Here is a 25,013-nt window from a genome sequence, read left to right as displayed (position 1 = left end):
CCTACACCATGCTTCAAAGGGCTGTAAATTGGTCAGAAGGGAGAAGAGGTTCAGAGCTGGCAGAGTAGCAGTGATCAGAGCCTTGTTCTCCATCGGTACCGTTTAAATTGTCAAATGCTAGAGAGAGGTTCAGTGTGAATTATTACTCAAAAGAAAAAGTATTTCTTGAACTGGAATGAGCTTATAGGTGAAATTCTGTGAGGAGAGTTTGCAGGTTGTCTCTTTAGTGAGCATGTGTGAATGGTGCATCGAAACTGTCTCATGGTACTTTTTAATGCTGAATAAAAAATAATAGCATAAATAAAGGTAAAACATTAAGAAGAAGTAAGGGAGAAAAGATCTTTATGATGTGGAAGAATATTTGGTGAGGCAGAGTGATACAGAAATAATGGAAGCTAGAAAGAAGTTGCCTTATCTGAGAATACAGATTGCAATTTTAGTGAAGCTGAAGTATGAGAGACTGTGCTAATGGCAGGAAGGTAATTGCTGGCATAGTCCCAGGGACCAAACTCTTCCAGCTGTGTTTCTGCATGTGATATGAGAGACTTCTTTGCCAGAGAGTCTTTCTGGGAATATCAAAAACATTGTTGTTGGGTGGAACAACTGGTACTGCCAGCTCAACCTGTGATCTATGTCTTGTATTGTTTTTATGTGGGCCCCTAACTTCTAACTGAACTCTTGACACTGCTCTCTGTGTAGCTCACCAAATTTTATTTTACAGATACTGTTGGATCTTTATGATCATTTTTATTGTCCCTTTTAACTCTTGGTAAGAAAACAACTATATTAATGTGCTAATTTTTCCTTTCAGGCACAACCCGCCCTCCAAGAGAAGGAGAAGTGCCTGGTGTGGACTATAACTTTCTGACTGTGGAGGAGTTTCTGGAGTTGGAGCGAAGTGGGACCCTTCTGGAAGTAGGAACTTATGAAGGTATGGAGCCACGGGCAGTGAAAAAGCACTTCAAATAACTGTGGTAGGACACCAGACTTGCATCACCCTTGCTCGCGTTAACCAGCTCGAGTTAGGACTTCACTTTCCATCCTTGTGCTCTGCTTCCCTTTTCTGTGTGTACCCTGAGAGAGGCAATCCTGACATTGCCGTGCTTTTGTCTTTTCCCTTCAAGTTAACTACCTCAAAAGATTAACATCAGTAGGCCAGGAAAATCCAATATGAAATCCGGTAACGAAACGCTGAGGGAAGACAGCGTGGCAGTGGATGAAAATGCATCTTTTCTTTGTATTTGCTATAGTGCATCTCCTTGTTCACTTTTTCTTCCCTGCTGCCATCTCTCTTTCCCTTCATCTTCCCTAAGTACACTTCCTTCATCACCCAGTTGTGGCTCACTATGCAGCTACATGATGTACTGCTTTTGGCCTTTTTTTCTTCTTCTTTATTCTTGGGTAATTACTTCTAACTTGGGTCATTGTGTTGATCCTTTTTACAGCACAGCTTTACAAACAACAGCGCTGAGACAGCCAGGGGGCACTGAAATGACACTGGGGTGAGAGCAGGAAAAAGATAGCATTGACTTCCAAGAAAATGCAAGGCAAATTGGCCATATTTAGGTACACAATAGGAGTTGTGTAATTAAACCTGCAATCTATATCTCCGTTAAATTGAAACCTCCTTTTGCGTTTGTTTTTTTTCTTTTTTTCGTGGTTTTTTTTTTTTGTTTGTTTTTTTGGTTGTTTTTTTTTTTGCATGGAGAACATTCAAATATACAATGAAAAGAAATATGTTACAGGTTTGAAAGTCTACAATGTACTTCAGCTCATTCATGTCATGTTTCCATTTGCAAGAAGTTAAATGGGTCTTGTAGTAAGTTGCAAAAGCCTTATTCTTGCAGCCATTAGTAAGAAACATGAAACACATTTAAAAATAAGAACTACACACTAATAGCTGGATAGTCTTTGAAAAGTAGTCCTCAAATATGAACAAAGATTGTGACACGTGGTTTTGATTTTCAAGCTCTAAAAAAAAAAACGTCCTGAAACACTGTTTAGTCTAGTTCTTTAAAAACTCCCTGTAAGGTCACCTTTAAACCTTGCACTTATTCCCAACTGGAGACAATTGCAGTGTCAAACCTGGTTTGCATGAAGATGCTAAATGTATAATTTGGTCTCACTCTTCCACCTCTCTGAGCTGATTAGCTCCATCAGCACCAATGCTAACGTTCCAGCAGCAGCACTTCTCCAAAATGAGCTTTTCCCTCTCCATGTTTCTAATTATAACACTAAATTAGTTTTCTTTGTCATGGTGCTTGAAATAGATCAGCTGAACTGCCTCACCATTACTTCCTGATCGTATTTGTTCTGGTGACCTTTCCACTTGGAAAGACAAAATGGGTAACTGTTTGTAAGCTGGCTCCTGGGACATGCTGGGAATTAGTTTTCAGGAAATGCTGTACCCATCTGGGGCAGTTATAACATGGTCATTTCATTGCTTATGTGATTATATGCAGTAGCAGCTAAACGGTTTAGATTTTATGGGTTGCTCTTCTGAGTTGCTGAAGATGACGTTGATTTCTCATAAGTCTAATGCGTATTTCATTTCTGTGGGTGACAGAAGTGTCTGAACTTTAAAGGAGTAATTTGTCAGAAGTGACGAGGAGCCTCTTTCCCTGTTGACATCAGTGATGCTGGTGCATAGTGGTTCTGGAGACCTGGCCAATGGAAGGAAAAATCAATAAGAATAAAGCAAATAATGATGATGCATGTTTGCACATATGCATCAAGACACATTACTATTTGATTGTAATGTGAAATAAATAAAATTCATTTTTCACTTACATTTTCAAGAAATTATTTTGCTGCCTTCTGAGATTTCTTTAATGGCTTTGTTGTACTTTTTTTTGAAATCTTATTTTACAACTGTATTGATCAAGACAGTGTTGAGCTTGATTAGATCTTGGAAGATGGTATGATTCAGACTCAATGCTGCAATCACCAGCAATTTTGTCTATAAAAAACACAATCCACCAAAAAACCCAGACCACAAAGTAAGTTAGACTTCTAATGTCCAAGTCTTTGTTATTGCCCAGCTTTATACTCTTAGATTACTTTAATTATCATTTGGTTTATGCTGGATTTTGCTGCCTTCTTTTTTTTTTTAAAAATGTACGACCATGATGAAGTTGATTGTATTTTTGACCCTGCCAGTGATGGCTTATTCTAAATCAGAGGGATGGAACCCAACAAAAGGAAATAATCTTCTACTTCTCTCTGGAGAACAATAAAATAATACCTTTAATGCATGGCTTTTATTATTATTAATGCTACCTATTGTACTGAGCAGGAATAAAACAACTGCAAAGATAGGGTTGCTTTTTATTACAAGGTACTTAGGTGATTTAGAGATGAAGGAAGCAGAATGCTATGAAGTGGAGAGTAGTGATGTTGAATGGGGAAGTTTTCATGTGCCAAGCAGCGACAAGCTTGTGGCTCAAGCAGGCTGGTGGTTTGGGGTCAGGGTGGTTCCGAGGTGCCTTCTGGCCCTTAAGTTCTAAGAATCTGTATGTGGTGTGGAGGGGAGATAAAATCATAGAATCATTTAGGTTGGAAAAGACCTTTAAGATTATCAAGTCCAACCATATACCTAACTCTGCTAAGTCCACCACTAAACCATGTCCCTAAGTGCCTCATCCACGTCTTTTAAATACCTCCAGAGATGGTGACTGCACCACCTCCCTGGGCAGCCTGTTCCAGTGTCTGACAACCCTTTCAGTGAAGAAAATTTTCCTAGTAGCCAATCTAAACCTCCCCTGGCACAACTTGGGGCCATTTCCTCTTGTCCTATCACTGGTCACTTGGGAGAAGAGACCAACACCCACCTCTCTGCAACCCCCTTTCAGGTAGTTGTAGAGAGCAATAAGGTCTCCCTGAGCCTCCTCTTCTCCAGACTGAACAACCCCAGTTCTCTCAGCCGCTCCTTGTGGAGATGGATATATGCTCTGTATTTCTGTGCTATGTGTCAGCAGCTGGAGAGGAAGTCTTACCCAAATGATCAAGATAAAGTTTTGGCATTACTGGATGACGTTTGTTTGCCTCTTGAAGGCATAAAGCCACCCAGATACTGGCACTATGGTTGGAGAAATCCTTGCAGGAGAAGACATAACACAAGCATTTGTTTAGTAACAGTTGCTGAAGAGTACTGGGGAGAAAGACTGGAAAACAGGGGGCTGTAACAAGAGGGGTAATACACAGGACTTTGATGCTGATATGGATACTATTGATTTGGAAAGAATGAAGAACAAGCAGAAGAGAACAGTTGGAAACCATAAAAGAATAGGAGAGTGTATCAGGTTTTGAAAGAAAAACCTGGGTTTTGAAAGTGCTCTAATTGCAAAGAGAGAAACCACAAGCTTCATAGGACGAAAAAGGTGTTGCCTACCTACTGGGCTGCATGATGTCATTATTATTTCTTCTGGTGTGCTGCAAATAGATTCCTCTGGGCAATTTTTGATTCACATCCCGGTGAATGCAGAACAGGCATGGCAGCTGCTGTTTTCTGGTCACCTGTCACCCCCCCTGGTGTGTTCTGCACCCAAAATGCTCCAAAAATCCTGATCAGGTGGGAGGGGATGTTTGAAAGCCTTAATTCCCAAGGTTCTCACTTCCAGTTTTAACATGCTGCTTTTTAACCATAAAGTCTAGAAACAACTTCTTTTCCCCCCCCCTAATGAATGCTACATGTTGAGTCCATGAATCCAGGAGCTGGAGCTGAAATCCTGGAAAACCTGCCCAAAACTGTGGTGCTGCACCAGTATTGGTGTTTTTTGCACCACGTGCACACTGGTAGAGCTGCACGCAGCACACTCAAGCCAGTTAGCAATTCCCATTGACAATACTCATTAGGAAGGAAAAATCTTTTTACACTGCATATTATCTAGGCCTTCTGGTGGGTAGGAAACCATGATAATTGTAATCTCAGGCATTTATTGACTGATCCTTTAGGGCATAAAATACTGACGGATGCATGGAAGTAATTGTGTAGGTTACTAATTATTTAGCAATTACTTCTGCATTTGAATTGCGGGCTCTCGCAGGGACCCCAAGGGAGGGCTGTTTTGAGCAGAACTACAGCTTCTGGATTTTATTCCCATTTCTTCTCTAGCTGCTGCATGGCCCCGGGCAGATTAGGTAACTGCTCTATACTATGGGTTACTGGCCTGGAGAATATTAAAACAACACTTAATTCTCTCTTCATTAATATTTCAGCAGATATCCTGTGCCTGCAGTTATCTGCTATTAAAAATAGGAGGGAGAGAGTGGAAGCGATGGTATTTCAGAGGGCTGTGCTGAATGCAGCAGTGGAGGCGGGCGCTGTGCAGAGGCGCATGGAGACATTAGCATGGTGGCTGAATTTTGAACTGGGATGGCTGTGTCGCTGGGGTCTGGCGACGCCGTATTAATGAATGCCTGCCCAGCACTTAGTGATCCTCAGAAGAAAAAGTGCTGCACTTTATAACATGTGAAGGGTTATTACATTATAGTGTATTATTGTCAAGGCATCATCTTTCATTCTCAGGACAAGTGTTATGTGATTGCCAAGAGAAGTAGTAAGTAATCTGCATTAGTCTCATGACTAAGATGTAATGGGGTGACTTGCTAACATTTTTAAAGTGTATAAAACTAGCTACTGTAGACAGGGTTTCCGATTGTGGAACTTAATGAGTGTAATAAATTACCTTAATAGTGCAGTTAGAATTTCAGCTGAAGTAGAGAGGTGTATTCAGCAACATGCTTCAAATCAAGATGCCTTTAGCCTAATTTATCTGATGTGCTAGCTCTCCTTGGGTTTCTCTGCAGCAGCCCCGCTCCCCCAGCTGCTTTAGCAAAATGGCTGGATTCTCTTTGCTGCTCTTCTGGTGTCTTTGCAGCCTGTGGGTCTTGCCAGCTTGGTACAACCTTGAAATGAGAGCTGTGTCCGTGGCATACAAAACATGATAGGAAGATTGGGCGAGTAAGGGTGGCAGATGCTTGGGATGCCCATGCAGTGGAACAACATGTTCCGCTTAATAAGATAAGATCCGCTTATTAATGTCTCCATACTACAGATTGACTCAATAAATCATAATGGCTCCTTTAGCACCATTATAACGTATCATGTTGAATATCCACTTATTAACTGCAGAAAGATTCCTGTTCTCTCTTTGGCTTTTATACTTTGCTTTCTTATAATTTTTTTTTTAAAACACTAGTAAGAAAAAGAGACTACACATCCTTCTGTATGGGCACGATTATCAGTGTTAAGCATGAGTGCTGCTATACTGAAGTGTCATCTGATAACTGCTTCATTCTACAAACAGCTAAAGTGGTAGCTGAGTAACTCTCTCTAAAAGCAAATATTCAAATATCTGATAGAGTTTTAGAGTGGTTTTGAATCTCCTTTGACATTCCTGATTGGCTTCTTTCTGTGTACTTTCAATAGGAAGTTTTCCAATGTGAGCTCGGTCTGAAATTGTTTATTAGCAGTCCTGCTTTTCACTGTTTCTTGATGCATCTTAGAACAGAAACCTTGGGGGAAGAGGTTGTTCCCAAACACCTCTGGCAAAAAAGAATATGGGGAGTTGATTAGTTTTTTCCTAAGTTAGATTTCAGGTTATTTTAAGACATTATTTACTCTCTAACCACAGCCTGATGTGTTGAAGGCTGTTCATAGTAGTCCATTAAGAGATGGCAGCCAGGCACATTTCAGCATTGTTTCTTGGTACTGGATGTGCTCGGGACTGTCTCTAGAATTGGCTACTCCTCGCTGGTGTTATCCAGCTCCTGTGCAGCTGGGCAGCCCTTCTGCGCCGGGAGGCAGCCCGGACTCCGCAAGCTGCGGCATTTCCCTTCCGCTGCAGAGTTCACCCCGTGCTGCGAGCTGTGATGCACACGCCACTGCCTTCCAGAGAGGCAAGGTGTTAATGGGACACATCCTCATGGTGGGAGTATATATATATAAATATCTAAGTATTTGCAAGAAGGAGGGTTGCATATTGCAATGGCTTAACATGGCATTTTCTCAATTCCTACAGCCTTGTGCTAGGTAGGGTGTGTTCCAGCTGCTTCTGCTGTGTTCTCTGTATTTACCATGCACAAGCACATGCTTATTTATATTCCCTATGAATTTTTTTAATCTATTTGCATGTGGATATAACAATTGCTGTAATGCAGCTGAGCTCAGGAAACACCCTGAGCTTCCATAGCCATGTCATGCCCCATGCTACCAAGATCTTACTGCTTATGTGTTACTTTAAGTAGCTTTGTTTTGTTTTGTCTTCCTAGAAATTTTCCATGCATTAAATGTGCTTGAACGCAGCTGTAGATGAGTGTTAACAACAGTATGTGGCAATACCTAGTGATATCTCAACACAGGAAAAATCAGAATAAATGAGACTGATTTGATGTGTAGGTAACTTTCTGCTCTGCTGTCATTGCCTATAAGGACACTAATTGGACTGTATGTTTGGTTTCAGACATAAATTGAAATGTGTATATTGTAACATTTTGACTAATTTAACAAGAAACCCAGACTGATCTTTCAGATAACCTCACCGTTAATAACTGCAAAAATTGACAGAGAATCTACTATTTAAAGCAAATTGGATCTGCATATATTGTAGGTTAATTTCTCTGAGATCTCTTTCGTTGCCTGTGTTTTGCTTCCGATCCAGATGCTGTATCTGCGGCCGCCTCCTGGTTGCCTGGATACTCCGAATTTCCTCAAGGCAATTCTAATCAATGTGCAGTTGCAGCTAGGTGAATCCCACAGACAGCAGCCCGATCTGTCATCTAAATGTAGAAGTCTGTAGCAGAATGTGATCTGGGAAGAGAACAGACAAAACACTGTAGCAGGAGCTCTGCTCCCAGGAATCAATTCATCCTGTGCTAATCAGACACAAGCACTCTTGCTGGATTAGTTGAGCAAAGGCTCTTCTGCTAAAATTAAGGGTCAATTGTTCTGGTTCTTGTACAACGCAGAGAAGAAGAGCTGCATCTCGGTAAAGAAAACAATTACATTAATAATTACATTTAAAGTCTTCGTGTCAAGCTCTTGCTTAATTTTGCTGCTTATCTCCAAATCTCTTTTCCAAAATACCCATTTGCATCAATACAGTAAGCTACAAACTGCTTTTTAAAACATAAGCTCTTAATGGAGTCCTTGTTAACACAGAGTGGTAGCTTTGAAGATCAGATGTACTTCTCGTGGACGCAGGGTCCTCTGTGCTACATAGAGGCTTTTGAGTTTCTAAGGGTTTTTTATAATTGCAAAATTATGCCTCACAGTAGGCATCAGTAAGTTCAGAACTGCAAGAACGCTGCTCGGTACTTTCCTGAGAGACAAATGCACTCCCAGTCCCAGGCCTAATCTCTTTACACCAGAAAAGTAAGACAAATTCTCCTCCCCCCAAAAAAAGATAATGGCTACAGCAAAGCCAACACCTACACATTAAGTAACTGAAATATACGGTTTGGGACCACATTCTTCAGTTGGCGTAGTACCATTAGGATTAATGCTCAAGCTCGTTCTTGATCTTACACACAGCTCCTCTGCCTTCTTTCACCTCTGAATGTCAGCTCTGCTGCCCTGTCCTCACCCCAGCAGCCTCCGTGGTCTCATCTTCCCTCTCTGCAAGGTGAAACACCTACTTTCATACCCATTCCGCTTTAGACCCTTTTAGATTGCGTCTCTGTTCTTGTGCATTTCTACCCATTCCAGAAACAGCATCTTGGGTAGATGGAGTCTTTTCAACTTAAATTGAATTGAATGGTGATTGACAAAAGTTTTTATGGTTTAGATTCATAGTTATTTTACTTAAGTGTAGCTAACGGGTGTATTTTTGTGAATTACGTATCAAATTCCAGATCACATAAAAAATTTATGGTTGCCTAAATTTACTGCCGATCGGGGGAATATTTAATGAGAATGTTTTGTTATTTTGAAATATAAGAGAAGTTTTCCATTACCACTAGGTTTCTAAAATGTAAAAAGAAAGTTCTCTTGGCTGACAGCATTGCTTTAATTCGTAAGCTGCAGGACAGGGTAGAAGCTGCTGTAGATTGCTTTCATTGATTATGATCACTGCTTGAATTGGCAGAGGAAGAAGTGTTATGATGAGAACTTGTCTTATTGTTGTGATTAGCTGTTACCAAAGTCTAATTACTGTGCACGATGCTAAAACGTGTAAGCTGCTGACACTTAGAGATAAGGAGATGAAAAGAAATCAACTCATTCCAAATAGCTATTCTGGTTTTTTTCATTATTATTGTTATTTTTGTGCACTCTCCTGAATGGCACTTTAGAGCGCATGGATTAAGTCATGGTTTTGGCTGTAAAAGCTGCCACCAAACTTCGGTTGTGCTTAAATATGCTTTAAGCACCAAGGGACTGAATAAAATAAGGGTTAGTGAAAGGTGATGACAAGGAATTCTGTTAATGGCATGTGCATCTGCTGAGTGAATGCGTTGTTATTAGCTATTAATTTGGTTGCTGTAGGCAGGATCCAAATGTGATTGAGAAGAGGGTAAAGCTTAGGAGCCCGGTTCCCATAGGAATCAGACATGGGAAAGTGCCGTTTCTGCCATGCTGGCTACTTCAAAACTGGTATTTCCACAGAAAAGTAGAGGTTTTGCCACTGTCTTCATCAAGAAATCTCCTTCGTCTGGGAGTCAGGCTGCTCTTTTCCAGCTTTCCAGACATCACGTTGGGGACACAGCTTCACCTGAGCCTTTGTGGGGGCTCAGCACCGCAGGGAGTCCTGCCATAACTACTGTGCTGACTTTAGAAAATGTTTTGGGATCCTCTGGGATGACAGATGCTTGTGTATCCACATGTTACATGCTGTTAATAATTAGAGCTGATTGGATATTCAGTACAAATTACACTGGCTATGAAGTTAGCCCCTTCTTTAGGCTTACAAGTGGCTCACAAAACACTGTTAAAGCATATTTTCAAATGTATGTTTTTTCATAAACATTGACAGATTTAATTTGAACAAATAATGTCGAGTCTGGATGTTTTAAAACTCTTGCTGGGCTGTTCACTGTCAGTTGTTAATGGTGCGTGTTTGGATTTCTGAGTCATAGGGTAAATATTTTCTCTTTTCCAATTTCTAGGATTAAACATGAGTTTCGATGATAATTTTAAGTGCCAGTCCCTCCTAATGGCATGTCTGCCCCCACACCCGGGCCCACGTGCCATGTCTTCAAAAAGAACTGCTTAGAGAAGAGAAATAGGTCTGACTGCATCCAGCAAACATGAGGAAAAGAGAGTATTTTCATTTTCTCTCATTCTCCATGTCACCTGGAAGCTGGGTTGGAGCTTTCTTTTGCAGATTTTCATCATGAGCTGTGTTTTTTTCCCAAACCTGTATATCCTTGTGTGACTATGAAAGAAGAGCTGTGATTTTTTGCAATATTGACTCAGGCTGAATCTGCCTCCTGTGGAGGAAAAAGAAAAGTTCAGCTCCAATGGCTGCATTTCCCATATTCTGCAAAACAAAACCCACACATGCAGAGCCATGCTCAGTTTCAAATTCATATTTGTTCTTTGTATGTGTTCATCTATACTTATAGGGATCCTCAAAGACAGCACGCTGTGTTGGTAGAAAATAATTATTCATTCATAGTAGTACCAGCAACCATGGTTGGTTTGAAAAGTGACTAATGATTTTGGTGTAAGCAAATCTGAAATACTTTAGAGAAGCCTGTTTTTCTGCTGAAGAACAGCTCTCTGCGGACTGTTAGGAACTCCAGCCTTGCTTGTTGCTAGAGGAACTGAAAAGGAACAAAACTCGAAGATATAATCATATATTTCCCTGTAATTGGCAGAGAGATGGTAACATCTGTGCTGTGTTCTTGCCCAGGAGAAATAGAAATCCACACTAGCAACATCTATATATCCCCTTCATTCACTTTGTTGCATCCATTGCAAAAGGATTTAACCATTTACCACAGACCTGAAATGAATTTTGCAAAAATAGTGATGTGCAGTGCCATAAAGGAAAGCTGTTCTTATGTATATGCCACACATGTGGATCTCTTTGCTTAGCAGTTAACATCCTTAGAAAACACACATTTTGGATGGAAAAAACAAAACCAAAAAACCCAAAGTAGCAGCATTCTTCGGGAGAAATGCCAACGAGGGTAGGGTGGGAGCAGGGTAGATTATCCTTTTTCTGCCCACCTACCTTTGTATTTTCCCTTTGCACTCTCTCTCCCCCATTCCTCCTCTTTTTGTATAAAATAGTCCTGCAGTATATAGAGCATAAGAATCATTTCTCTAGCAGAGACTGCAACCTGCTTGAGGAGCCTCCATCCCCATTAGAGGCTCTTTCCAGAAGAAGTAATTTCCTTCTCCCTATAAATTATGCATCAATGTACATTTAAGATTCTGAAATGATGAACAGAAGATGAAAGTGTTACGGAGTGTTGCTGCTCCTATGGAGCTGAATCCACGACGTTGTATACAGGCTTGAACACACCTTGTTAAGACAAACCTGCACGTGTTGCTGTCCTAGTACTCTGGCTGTGAAAGCGTGGAGATAGGAGCTGCTCCGACTTCTCCAGCCTCAGCCCTGTAAGAAAGGCTTGTTCTCCTCTTGGAAGGCAGTGAGCGGGAAAGATAGCAACCTGTGTCCAAATTGCTCTTCCCAGATGGACTTCACCAGCATGAGCCAGGGTGATTCCTGGTCTCCATTGCTCCTGATATGTCCGGAGACCTTCCAGAGTCTCAGGTTGAGATCTGCGAGTGCTGGGGCACGTGTGATCCCTGTGGCCTTATCCTAAAGCTGACAACACACACAGCTTCGGGGTTGTAAGGAACTTAGATGCTCTGATGGGAAGGGCAATTCAGTCACCTAAACAGGAGTTGAGATAACAACTAGTACTTCAAACTGAAATAAGGATATGTCATTTTGAACCTCAAGTGTGTGATGGCTCAGCAGTATGAAACACGTTGGGTGAGTGGAACTACTGCATACAGCAGTGGGGCAGGTCAATGCAGAGCTGCTTGGCTAACTTTAAACTCAAGTGTCATAGCTCAGTGTGTGAATGATATTGTTGGCTTCTGCAACAAAAAAACACATGCAGATGTATAAAAATAAATGAAAAACCCCCCCCTTTTTTAGCACAGATGAGGTTTTAAAGTGCTTTTGCACAATCTGCCTTTGGTGTGTGGTTTTCATTCAGTGTAACAGGGGTAATAAAGGGGCATGTACACTTTCTGGGGAATGGATATTAAATATATAACGTAATTATGTACTAAAAATTGAAAAATGCTTTCAGGTTATACATAGCCTGTGGACATAGACGAAGAGTGTAATCAAATGTACATGTATATTTTAGAGAAAAATTTTGTGCTGCTACCACCGTTGAAGCTATATGCATTCACCCCCACGTGGGTTTATACAAAGCTATATGGGAGAGCATCCTTTACATCCTTTACATTTTGTCATGCCAGAGAGTATACTGAGAATTTTTAAGTTCACCCTTGGAATCTGAAGGTGGCAAATGAAAATTAATAATAATTCTTGAAAGGGAAAATTTGGGGAGTTTTACGTAAAACTGTTGTGTCTCACAGATCATTGTGTATGAAATAAAAGATGTGCCTTGCAATAGGCCTATATTCCTATAATGCCCAGTGCTGCGGGAACCGATTCCAGACCTGACATTCCTGTGGAGCATTTCAGGGCAAGTCAAGCACTACTGTGGTGTTTGAGGTGAAGTGAAACAGGAACACTGAAATACCTCTGTACGGTTCTGGCATCAGTGAACTTGCACTTACTCTGTATTTCTTCCATGGTCACTTAAAATGACAGCGAAGTATCCCAAGCACTTGGCACTGTTTGCATCACGTCTGGTGATGGCTGCTGAGAGCTGTGTGTTTGCATGACTGTGGGTGCGTCTTTGTCTCTTCAAGTTTTGCTTTAAGGTCTGGTTGTTCACTTCTCCCCAAGTTGACCCAACTGCGGAGTTTCCTCTTTGAAGAAAGCAGTGCCACGTGGTACCTTTCCTTTTCTCTCCTTTGACAAAGTTTTCTTTCAGAGAGAGAATAGTTTTTGCTTTTTAAATGCAACATCCACCCTAAAAGAACCTGGGTATTAAAGCAGGCCATCGAGCCTTTCATCACTTATCTGGGTGATGGCAGTCATGAATTTTTTATTTTCTGCAGGGCTCACTCCAGATCTGCCACAGCATTGTGTGGGTGCACACATGTAAAAAGGCTACTAATTGAAATTCAGATGTAACGAGATGAAGTTTTGCTATTCACCATGACTGCCTTTTGTTTTAGTCCTTGTACGCTCAGTGCACCTAAACAATGTAACCATTGCTTCTCCTTTTAGATTCAACAAGAATAACTTAAAAGGCAAGAAATATTTCCGTGTCTGCTCTAGAGATGAAATATGTCCCCCCGCAATGGGAATGGCGTGTGTTAGTTTCTTTATTTACTTACTTACTTACTTACTTGTGGGGAGAGACAGAGATTTTAATGGAACTGAAAATAAAATAAAATAGAAATCTTGCTGCTATAAACTGTTCCCTTTTGAAGATGCAAATGTGTTTCTATTGCCTAGGTAACTATTATGGAACGCCCAAGCCTCCCAGCCAGCCCCTCAGTGGGAAAGTGACTTCCACCGATGCTTTGCAAAACCTGCAGTCTGGCTCCAAGCAGTCGACTCCAAAGCGAACCAAGTCTTACAATGATATGCAAAATGCTGGCATAGTGCATACAGAGAATGAGGAAGAGGACGATGTACCTGAAATGAGCAGTAGCTTCACAGGTAAAACAAAAATGTCACAGTCCACCAGTTACGATACAGGGGGAAGATTTTTGGAGGGGGATTTTTTTGGTTTTTGTTTTTAATGGGTTTCCTTCAAAGCTGTCAATCCCAGACAGAACTGGCCAACAACACTGGGATGGCAGGTGTCTGGGTGTGGGCAATCACATGCACAATTGTGTCCTCTAAAAAGGCCTTGTGGGATTGAGCTTGATGAGAAAAAATGGGGAAAAGCTCCACTCCATTAGTTGCAGAAAGTTCAAGGAAGGGTTGAGCTATGATTGACAGTTCCAGTCATTATAAACAGTGTGAAATGCCTCAACCAGGATACATTTGAAATTAATTATTGCTCCTTCCAAAATATGTTTCTGTCCTTTCCCCTTTCTTGCATTTAGAGATACTCGTCACATACAATTACTAGGTCCTCTTCTCCAAGGTACCTTCCAGCAAACCAAGGGCTGCTTGCTGCAGGAATGAGGTCTGAAGCATGGGTGCAAGCTCTCTATTTTTATGAAGGCCTTGTGTCCTGCTGAACAGAGATCTCAATCCCACCCCGGCTACCTTTGAGCATTGGCTGAAAGCTCACTGGCAACTTTTGCAATCTAAAGTCAAGTGCTCTGCAGGCAGATTCAGAGCAAAATACTATTGGAGACCAGTTGAGTTTTCACAGAAATGAACTGGAAGTTTGTGAAGCTCTGAAGGGCAAAAGCTCTTCACCACGTCTGCAATCCTAGTATTTGTTAGCGCTTAGAGCATTATTTCCCCAGCTCAGTTTCAAGAACTGAATTCATCTTCCTAGCTCCCTCTGAGGTAGGTGCTTAGCAAGCAGCATTATCCACACCTTCAAGCCTTCCACAGCTGCTTGCTGTGGGTGCTCACCATCACTGGCGCTTGGTCCTTTGTGCTCTGGTCTCTTCCTACCACCATGACAATTTTCCTTCCCAGCCTCTGATGAGTCGTAGGAGCTGTCATGCCAGTTCCTACCTGCCAAAGCCCTGGCTCTAACATCTCTATAGGGCTTTAAAAGGATTTAGGCTGAGATTTAGTTTTGACCCTCTCTGGGCCAAACTGTCAAATGTCTTTGAGGGTTGCGCTCTGTTCAATCTTTCTAACCCAAATCACTTCTGGCTGGCCTAATCCCTCCCAGGCTGGAGTTTCTGTCTCTGCTTACCAGCTCCTTTACAAAGTTTTGCACCTAAGGGTATTTTCTCACATGTTGTGACATGGCAGCAACCTAAGCCCTTGCCACAAGATCTGATTTTGGGAGAAAGCTGGTAGGAGATGCTGTTTGACCTCCTTGCTGCCTGTCTCAGTTTGGTGCCCCTGAACTGACTTTAACATCATTTCTCTTCCTTGTTTTCCTTCACAAGTGAAATACTGGAAGATGCAGCTCATTTGTCACGTTATCACACCCTGGCCCCTTGCCTCCATTAAATGGGCGCAGAATCAAGAATAGAGTTATTTCTCGTATACCAAAGTGATTCCTTACTGTTATTTCACATGTAAGTGTGCTAGCCATATTAAAACGTTCCTGCTTCCTTAGAAGACTTCTCGATGACTTGTGTTTTCCAGACTTTGGCATGTTTACACTCACAGTCTTAAGCTGGCGATGATTCATTCATGCTTCTTTATCTTGTCAGCGTCTACCTAAAAATATCGAACGCCAGGAAGGCTAGAAAGCAGGCAGCTGAGGGTACTGGTATAGTCTAGATCTTTTTCTTCCCTCTTCTCCCAGTTTATTTCAGTATCTTGCATTTTCGTAAAGGCAGTACACAGACTAGAAATAGCACAGGAGCTGCAGTTAATGGACCCCCAACAACCAAGGCTGTGAGCTGTGACTTGAGGATGTCAGTGGTCTCCGGTCTGGAGAGCGGAGGCGAGGTCTTGGCTGTGAAGCCCTTTCAGTCCCACTGCTTGGGGACTTGGCAGAGTGTGACACTGATCTCTCTGTCTTTTGCTCATGTGTTGCCTGCTACGTGTACTGGAGACTGGTGGTCTCAGGTGATTTGGAAGTACTGCCATCAATTTTCAACACCTTCAAGAACCAAACAGAAAAAATCCCTTTGGTAGGCACAGGGGTAATTTTAGAATTTGTCTGTTGTTGCCAAACCCTCTCTGTGAAGGAGTTACAGGCACAGACCTGGTTTGTGGAGAGCGTTTACTGTGATTAGGGGTGGAGGGAAGGAGCAGCAGTGTTTCATGGATGCAGCTCAAAACTGCATGGATATAAGCATCAGAAATGTTTCCGTAGAGAGAAGGGCCAGATACATCATAAAATACTCCTGAGTGACTTTGACTGGAAGAATACAGTGATGAGCCGTGGAATAAACCTCCTCAGACAGCTAGAACAGGCACTAGTGAGCAGCAACATGTGGACGCATGGTGTAGTGCTGACATTTGTTTTAATTTTTAATTTAAAAAAACGCACTGCACTAAAGATGTTCACCATTCGCTTGTTGACTTTGAGCTTCTGGCTACCTTCTGCACTTACAAAAATCTCCCCTTTTGATCATTCTTCAAACAGGAACTTTTATTCTCCTAATCTCTGTCCCACAATTGGCACTGCGGGAGTGAACCTGTAAGCCTGCTCAGAAGCCCATTGAACTCATCTACATCAGTAAGCCCGGGCCTCAGACGGCTTGGAAGGCTTTGGTACCTCAGCAGGGCCTATTAGAGCGAACACAGTAGCTGATCACAGCTTCTGCTTTGCCCTGGTGAGGGGCTGGCTGGCAGAGTGTGCCTGGGCAAAGCAAGCTTGGCGCTGCTGGCAAAAAGACTGCAGAGTCTCTGCCCTTGGTTCATCTGTTGCTGTGTCTTGCGAATTAAAAAGCAAGGAGAGGAAAACTGTAAGGATAAACCCAGAGAAGCAAATGGGAGGAGAAAAAGACTGATTTTCAATTTTATTTGTGCTTGTTTATTCTACAGCAGAGTCTGGTGACCAAGACGAGCATAGTACGCATATCGTAAGAGAGACAGCCCCACCGTCCACGATTGATAGCCACACCAACGTTCCCACCACGGAACCATCTCAGAACCTCCCTCAATACCTACCTCCTTCTGCCGAGGATAACCTAGGTCCTCTGCCGGAAAACTGGGAGATGGCCTACACCGAGAATGGAGAAGTCTATTTTATAGAGTAAAGCACATTTTTGTTGTTCTGATTCCATCTCTCTCCCTCTCTCTCTGGGCATAAGTAAACCTCCATGGATGCATTTTGTGTGTGTGTGTATTAAATATTTAGTGTATACAGTTATGTTGAAGAACTGAAAGTTCTTTATTGCTTCTGAAGGGGTTTTGCATTTCCTGATTGGATTAACATACAAATTACTCCTGAGTTCAAAGGCGGGGGAATTGCTCGTTTTATGAGGGTAGTTACAAAAGCAACAGACATCTATAAAATATGGGCCAGTTGTTTTCACGGGTGGAATGAAAGCTCCTAATTGAAAGGGCTGAGACTTCATTTCTGGAGCCTGCCTCTGTGCATAATGCAGCAGAGAGAATTCCTCCGGTCATGTGCTCAGGCAGTAGCAGAGCTGGGGAATGGACTTCATGTGTTGTCCTCTTGTCAAAGCAAATGGGCCAAACGTGTTAACATGCTCCAGTGTTTTGCAGAAGGCATAGCTCAGTGCAGAGTACGCATAGTAAGTTTGGAAAAGCAAGAAGTACCTCGTGCTCTGCAGACTGCCTAAGAGCTGAGTGCTGTCAGCAGTTTTATGATGATATTGATTTTTTCATGCCATAAATAATAGTCTCTAATTATACTTGTCTAGATTTATTGAGATAGGAGTAACTTATAAAATGGGACCTGTTAGTGGAAGAGATTTCTTGCACAGGGTTTAGCTAGACATTAAAATTCAATTAGCTTTTGAAACTCAAGCCTTTAGCTGCCCAAGTAGAAGAAAGGGGTGAAGAATTGATTTTGGATTCAATGGTCTGTTTAACGCGGTCTTGGAAACTGAGATCCTCTGTCTGTGTACCAGAAGCCAGTGGCCAGTTAGTACAGAAGAACCCCCTCTGCTAATGCCCCTTCTGGTACTCCGGAGAATAATGCTGGATTAGGGCAGTGAAGGGAGCAGTCCTGCTCCATCATTGGGAGAAGGGACTTTTGGACACGGCCAAGGAAAGGTTCATCAGAGCAGGTTTTCCCTTGGCTGCAATGGCAGGGGGACATGTCAGGGAAGAGTGCCAAAAGATCTGAGGAGCTGGGAGGACTGAGAGCACCGCAGCTCTTCACCAGCTGCGAGAGAGCTGCTGTAAAAAAGGCCATTTTCCAGAGCGCTCTCAATTACCTGAAGAGGCTCCACCAACCCCCTAGTGTAAGCCAAAGTCTAGAAGGCACAACGCAAATTCTCATCAGCTGCATATCAGATGAAGCTGAAATGTGTTCATTGGCCCAAACAGGGTATTCTGCCCCTCATTATGTCCTCAGGGTGCCTCATTCTTTGATGTACTTTCTGGCTTTAATGTATATAATACAGCCTGAATAATAGCCCATCCAGCCTGCCATTTTCCTCCCTGGAGGACAGATGATGAGCACTAAATGCTGCCCAAGCAGCCGGTTGTTCCCGTTTTTGTCTCCATGTGGGCCCGGGGTACCCTTCCTTACAAGTGCTTCAGCGAGAGGTTCTGCTGCTGCCACCGATTTCCCCAAAACCCATCCCCACGGCTGCTATATTCTCTGTGTGCATGTGTTCTCTTAGCAATGCAGGACTGTAGCACCTTAAATAATTTGTTAGACCTTTTGCAGAAGAATCATGTATGTGGTGGAAAAACATAGCCTGCATACACGGCTGTCTGTCTGACATGAAAATCTGGTAGCACACCAACTGCTTCCTTCCCTGCAGTGCAGATTGACCATTTTGAGGATACATACGCATAGGGGGTGATTTTGTGCGAGAACGTGTTAGTGTGGATGCAGCACTGAATGACTGCAGTTCTATTAATTCTAAGGACACCCTGAGCCTAGAAACAATTTAGTTTGATTTGTATCAAATTAAGAGAGCAAGCTAATGAACTGTGTGGACCCAAGCTGGCTCTGATGTCTGTACCGTCATCTACAGCGCTTTGGGTTATCAAGTCAGGGTGCTGAAGGGAACAGTACGGGAACATCTGAGCTGCTTGCTCAGAACCAGCACAGGTCCAGTGGGACCAGAGCTGCGTGTTGGATAACCGATCCTGATGGCTTGTAGCTGAAGCAATTTGGCTCTTGAGATACGTTTCTGTGGTGCTTTAACTGGGATTTTCATTACCCAAAGTATCCCAGTCCCTCATTACCCTGCATGTAGATCTATGCGTGTTACAGGTCTAATACAATCCTGTCCCTCTGAGCGTATGATCTGAAAGGTGTTTAGCTGAATTTTCTGTGCCTCAGCAAACCACACTCTTGTGAGCCTTTGGTGAGCAAGACAAAGTTGCAAGAAATATGCAAATATTTCATTGCTCTCCTCCCATCGCCCTCTTTCTCAGCTAGACTACAGACTTTCTTATTTATAAGTTGGCAGAACCCCTCTGCTTTATTGCTGTTAATTTGCCTGACTTGGTGAATTTCTGCTGTTCAGTTTTCTAGTTGGCAATTAATTGCTCTGAAGCATACATACAAAATGCATTTGCTCATCCTGCCTTGGGAGGGCTGGGTAGTAGGACGTGTAAAACAAGGACTTTTTATTTATGCAATCAGATCCCAGGAGCAGGGCAGTCCCCTCTTCTTGTAGTAAAATACAAGTTTGCTGGTCGGATGTTAGTTCCTCAGGGATTGTAGCCCTCATTACAGCATTTCCAGCTTCATGAGACTGTTGTGAGGCTAAGGTTAAGTTTGTAAACCTCTCTGAGACCTTGAAGGAGAAGTAAATAGCATTACTATGGTATTGAAACTTAAAACTGTTAAGTAGTGTTAAAGGCTAAGCTAGATAAATGATACCTCAGGGACTGGAGGGCTATCTTTGCAGGTTATGTCTAAGATGACATCAGGTTGTAGAAGAGGCATTATATTACAAGATTGTCTCTGTATGCAAATGAAATGATAGGAGAAAATCATTTCTTGAAAAATGTATTTTAAGCCTGTTTACTATGCAGCGTTCACCGCTGGGACTGGCATCACAATGCTGTCAGGGCGCTGTAGAAAGGAAGACTTGAAAGTAAAGCTGTTCAACTTCCATCAAAGACTTTGACAGAACATTTTTATTTGTGTAATTAAAAAGTTTTCACTGGAGATCTTGTTTTTGACTAATGCTTGGGTCAAATCTAGACAAATGTCAAAGGTCTTTTGCAGGAACGAAGGTCACTGCATGGTTTAGGGAGGAAGGAATACTTCTGTCTTTTCATCAGGAAGCAAATGGCTCAGAGACAGCTCCTGGGATTAAGAAACAAACCACTGAAGACAAAAGTTTGGAAATTAATATTATAATATTGCAGCTTTCACATGCATCCTTCCAGTCAGAAATGCTGATCTGTATATTTTCATTTTTCACCTTTGTGTTTTCAATGCTAAGTTTCTTGTGATTTGGTAGACTAGTTTGCAAAACATCAAATTGTAATGCCATTTCACCTGAAGGAAATGTATGCCCTAAGGTCTGTTGAGTAACAAAGAGGATACATACTTTTATGTCACTGATACTTCAGCTCTGCTTTATTAACAAAGGTGGTATTTCCATTTTTGGTTTCCAGCCATAACACAAAAACAACATCTTGGCTAGATCCACGGTGCCTGAACAAACAGCAGAAGCCTCTAGAAGAATGTGAAGATGATGGTAAGAGACTGAAAAGAGTGAGATAATAATGTGTTTGGTCCATTTCTAGGCGGCTTTCTTCCTTTCCTTTTCCCCTTTCCAATAACCTGGGTTCAGAAATACTTAAAAAAAAAAAAGGTTTATTAGTGAGTGCATAGAAACAATATCCCTTACATTGTTGTGAAATCACTGTTGTTTATGTAAGATAGCCATTGAGATGGCAGATCATTTAATAAAAATCAAAGAGGTGCTAGAAGTAGGAGGCTTCTGTTTTTGCAAAAGCATTTGAATAGTCGCTGATGCTGAACAAGGCTCAAAGCTTTCTAACATGTTCGTTCTTTGGATCGCTGTGTAGGAGGAAAGTGACTGAGTCTCTGCGTGCTCCATTGTGTTATGCTTCAACCACCAGCTTTACGTGAATTTGAAAGAGTTATGTTGTTATTTCCTTGTTTGAGCAGAAATAACTCAATTGCTTCACTTCTACTGTTAAATTCTGACAGTCTGCTTAGTGTTATGATTGCTGAAAACAAATTCCATTTGAAAGTATAGATATTTGCCACTGAAAATTTACACTGATGTAATTTTGTATTCCTTGAGATGTTGGAAATGCAAGCCACTGTCCAATTTAGAGCAGCTAAATGCAGGACTGTGAAAGGGAGTTCTTTCCCTGCATCCTTTAGGAGATGCTGGAAGAAAAAAGGGAATCATGATGAAAATAACTTAAATGTTTGGGAAAACCTGTGTGGAAATTTTGGTCTACTGACCAGGAAAGGTGATGGTATTCTGATGCATAATTTTGGGTGGCATAATGGTAGACATATCTTAAAAATGGAAGGGTTTACTTCATCAGTGTTGGTGCTGTCCTTGTAAAATTAGTTTTCATAATATTATTAGCCTCCTACTGGTGTGAGTCAGCTCAATAAGAGTTATGATTTTACTTCGGAAAAGGATCAAGTGATTTCATCCCTTTTTTACTGGTAGGTTCAAGTCTGGCCTCCAGAACTGCTGGTACTATTCTTGCACATGCAGTTTTTCAACCTCTGCTTCCTTTCACATGTGAGATTTTGCAGGATGTGAGAATTTGCCCGTGCAGCCTTTGCTGTCGTGATGAAGCAGGTCACCAACTTCTTAGTGCACTATGCAGCATGCACCCAGACCGCAAGGATGTGCAAAGCCCAGGCAAAACCCAAGCATACTGAGCTGACGCCTGCTTCAGATCCTTAGCAACTGGCGTCATCTGTCAAGGAGCGAGCGGAGGGAGCTGGATTAATGAAGGCCTTGCTCTGCACCTAAAAATGGATATGTCAGTGGGTAATCAGAACTGGAACAAAATTAAATAATAGCGTATGCAGGCAAAGCTCCCTCCTCCTTGCAGATAAGCATTGCTGGCAATTTAGAGAGTAGGCTGCTAAGTCTCAGCACAAGCTTTCCTCTTTCAGAAGGCTGTTTTCCCTGAAGCACAACTTCTGTCCTGGCTTTCTCTACTAGCGAGACTCCCACTATGTCGATAGCCCCCATGATGCTAACGAGCGGTATGTGCCCCTGGGGGTCAGTGCGCCCTGCGCTGTGCCCTGACCCAGGGCAAGGAGCAGCCGGTAGGATGAGCCAACAGTGGGTGGCTGAGCTCCTCTGTTAAACAGCTTTAAGTCTCCTCGCAGAAGGGAAAGTCTTTCAAACCTCTTGTCTTCTTAGCAATTATAAAACAAGCATTGGGATAATTTATTTAATGGAGATTAGAAACATACGGCTGGGTAATTTTTTGCATTCAGTTAAGTTCATAATTTTACAGACTAGTTGCATTTTTGTTTATCAGGTCCTTAAAATCAGCTAATTTCACCTTCCCCCACACCCCTTCACTTCATTCACTAAGTTGCTCATTAACGAACATTTTTAACATTCAGTAGTTAAACTAGTTGCTTCATAGGTACAGCAGTGCACTGCACTGTTTTGCTTGGCTGCTCTGATCTTGCTTTGCACATGAGAATAATTATATTTTAGAAAACAATGTGAGCACAAAGAAGAGAGAAGGTTCTTTTTACTGCATCATGGAAGTTGGACACTTTTTGGCAAGGGTCAGCGTTGGGAGTATTTCCACTGAAGTCAGTGGGATGACTCCTCTGTTTTGTTTGGGGGGGGGGTGTGCGCATGAGTTCTGAGGCTTGGTCCCGTCCTGTTTGTGCTTTTTATAAATGTTAGATGTCGTTTCAGATTTGTTTGGGTGCAGTTGCTTTGTGTTTTTTCTTTGTCAGGATACATGTCCCTAACAAGTTTCCAGTTGTTTAGGCTCTCAAAGGAAATTGCAATTCATATTTCACGCTGATGGTCCTAAACAACTGTTTCGGTAGAATATATTGCAAACAGGTCATGGAAGTGGTTTTTTAGGTGTCCAAATCTTCAAAAGCAATGCTGTGACACTACATTTTCTGTTTGCTTCTGTCATTCATTTATGTGGCTTATACTTTACTGTATTAGGTCCAAAATCTTTTTTACCATCTTTGTTCTGGTTTTGTCATCATCTTTCATTTTTAGACTGCATTATTATTATTTATAGGCTAAGCAATACTTTAATCATCTGTGTCACTGTTAACTTATGAATATGGAGCAGATAATGATAAATGGAGCAACAGTGAATATTGATGGCTCTGTGTGTTTGAAAAATTATGTGATCTTTGTCCCAGGTGCCCCGCTAAAACTGGTGCATTCCTGTATATGCCTCACCAGTGCATCTGGACTTCAGTGTATGCCTGTGACTCCAGTTAAACAAGGCACTTCGCTTCATGTCTATCTTAAATCATCTGAGTAGTTACGGTGAAGTCAATTGGACCTTCTTTGCACATAAATTTAGGCACTTTCTTGAAAATCTTGCTACATTAGTTCTTATTTAGATGCAAGGTTTTCCTCTCAGATTTCTTCATTAGTATTCAGTTCTGGCGTTCCGATAAATCCATGTGTCTACAGAATGGATTGCAAAGGTCGGACTGTACAGATCTGAGAGAGAAGCTTCACTACGGTGAGAACACCACAAATGTATTACTTTGCCATATCAAACTGTGGCATGGAAGTAGTCAGTTGATACAGGTATTTTGAGAATGCAAGAACCAGTTCTTTCATTATCTACAGCAGATCCATCAATATTCTGATCACTGAAGTGTGATAAATGGAAAGCTTGGCTCGGTCTGTAGAAAATTGGTGCCCGTTCTGCTGTTTGCTGTAGGGAATTTCTTGCTTGGTGCTGGTATCTGAAATTTTCTTTTAATTTTTTCTGTCTCATTTACTGCTCTTCCCTTGGAGAAGAAGGGGTACACACGGAGGAACTGGACAGTGAACTAGGTAAATCATCCATCTCTCGTTTTGATGTTTGACTTCAACTGCACTGTTTTAAGCCTTTAATTACTTACTTTCTCCTTTGTATCATTTTGCATCTTTCAGTTTTTTTATTTCAACAAGCCTAATTTATCAGCAAAACTTCCCTAGCACACAAAGCATTAATCTTCCCCTAGCTTCAGATCTACAATGTTTTTCTTACTGATTCAGCATTTGAAGCAAGCTGGAGAGCCTTAATCTTGCAAAGTTTGTTTGAAGTTGCTTCCTCCTGGACCATGCAGAAGTCAGGGGCTTTTCCATTGGCATCACTGGCTCCAGGAAAAAGCTTATAGATGCCAAAGTTGAAATCAAGTAGCTAACGATTCTTTTTTTTTTTTTTATTGGGGCCAAAGACATTTCCCAGAAGAGAGAAGCACAGTGTGATTTAGAAAGTTTAAGTATTACATAAGATGCTTCTGCTGAGCTTGTGAATGAAACAGCTGAAAATTTTGCCTCAGTAGGTGATTTTATAAACAGATGATTTTCAATGATGTGGTACACTTTTGTTTGCTGCATCTTTTTGTGAAATGCTGTCTTGATATCTAATCTCAGTGGTGTTCATTCTGTTTATACTGATGGTGGAGGTAGTTGTTATTTCTGTTCAGCTATGCTCTAGTGCACTTGGAAAGCTGAAAGGCATAAGAGATTGCATAGGATTTTATTTCCACTAGGTCTATTATTGCTTTTAAAGGGGACTGTATTTACAGGTTATAATTCTGCGTACTGGAGGATTGTATTACCAGAGAATTAACCTCTGGTTTTTGTAATGACTTGCAAGTATATTCTGCTTCCCGCTTCTGTGTGATTGATAAGGCATCAGCAGCCAGCAGCTATTGAGTGGACTTTTAACACTACTCCAGGAACTGTTCTTCTGGATAATACGCCTGGAATAATGTTGGAGGCCTAACTTCTTTTAGTGCGAGAATTTGAAAGAAATGACAATTTAAAGAAGAATGCAGTCACTTTAGTGGTACATTAGCGTTATGCGCAGCTCATACAAATAATCAGCAGCACACCAAGAAACATCAGAATTAGGTTGATGCACACCAACAACCTGCAAAGATTTCTCATGAGGGTCTTCACAAAGGGTGACTTAAAATAAGAGAGAGGTTGAAAACTTCAGAGTAAATTCAGAGGCAATAATGAAATGAAAATGTTC

At 41.7% G+C, this 25,013-nt stretch overlaps 1 protein-coding gene across 1 annotated transcript in view; it reads left to right on the top strand.

Annotated features, from left to right (window-relative positions):
• Nucleotides 1-25,013, top strand: part of MAGI1 (membrane associated guanylate kinase, WW and PDZ domain containing 1) — a 355,632-nt gene that overhangs the window by 265,192 nt on the left and 65,427 nt on the right. The window contains exons 3-8 of the mRNA XM_059823169.1: nucleotides 812-931; nucleotides 13,563-13,769; nucleotides 15,038-15,040; nucleotides 16,692-16,902; nucleotides 20,430-20,512; nucleotides 23,786-23,821. Coding sequence (XP_059679152.1) covers nucleotides 812-931; nucleotides 13,563-13,769; nucleotides 15,038-15,040; nucleotides 16,692-16,902; nucleotides 20,430-20,512; nucleotides 23,786-23,821 — 660 coding nt within the window. The remainder of the gene's footprint in view (nucleotides 1-811; nucleotides 932-13,562; nucleotides 13,770-15,037; nucleotides 15,041-16,691; nucleotides 16,903-20,429; nucleotides 20,513-23,785; nucleotides 23,822-25,013) is intronic.

This window comes from Gavia stellata, chromosome 12 (assembly GCF_030936135.1).
Source record: "Gavia stellata isolate bGavSte3 chromosome 12, bGavSte3.hap2, whole genome shotgun sequence".
Classification (NCBI taxonomy): domain Eukaryota; kingdom Metazoa; phylum Chordata; class Aves; order Gaviiformes; family Gaviidae; genus Gavia; species Gavia stellata.
Note: the sequence above shows the minus strand (reverse complement) of the source record. Positions and strands in the feature narration are given on the sequence as shown.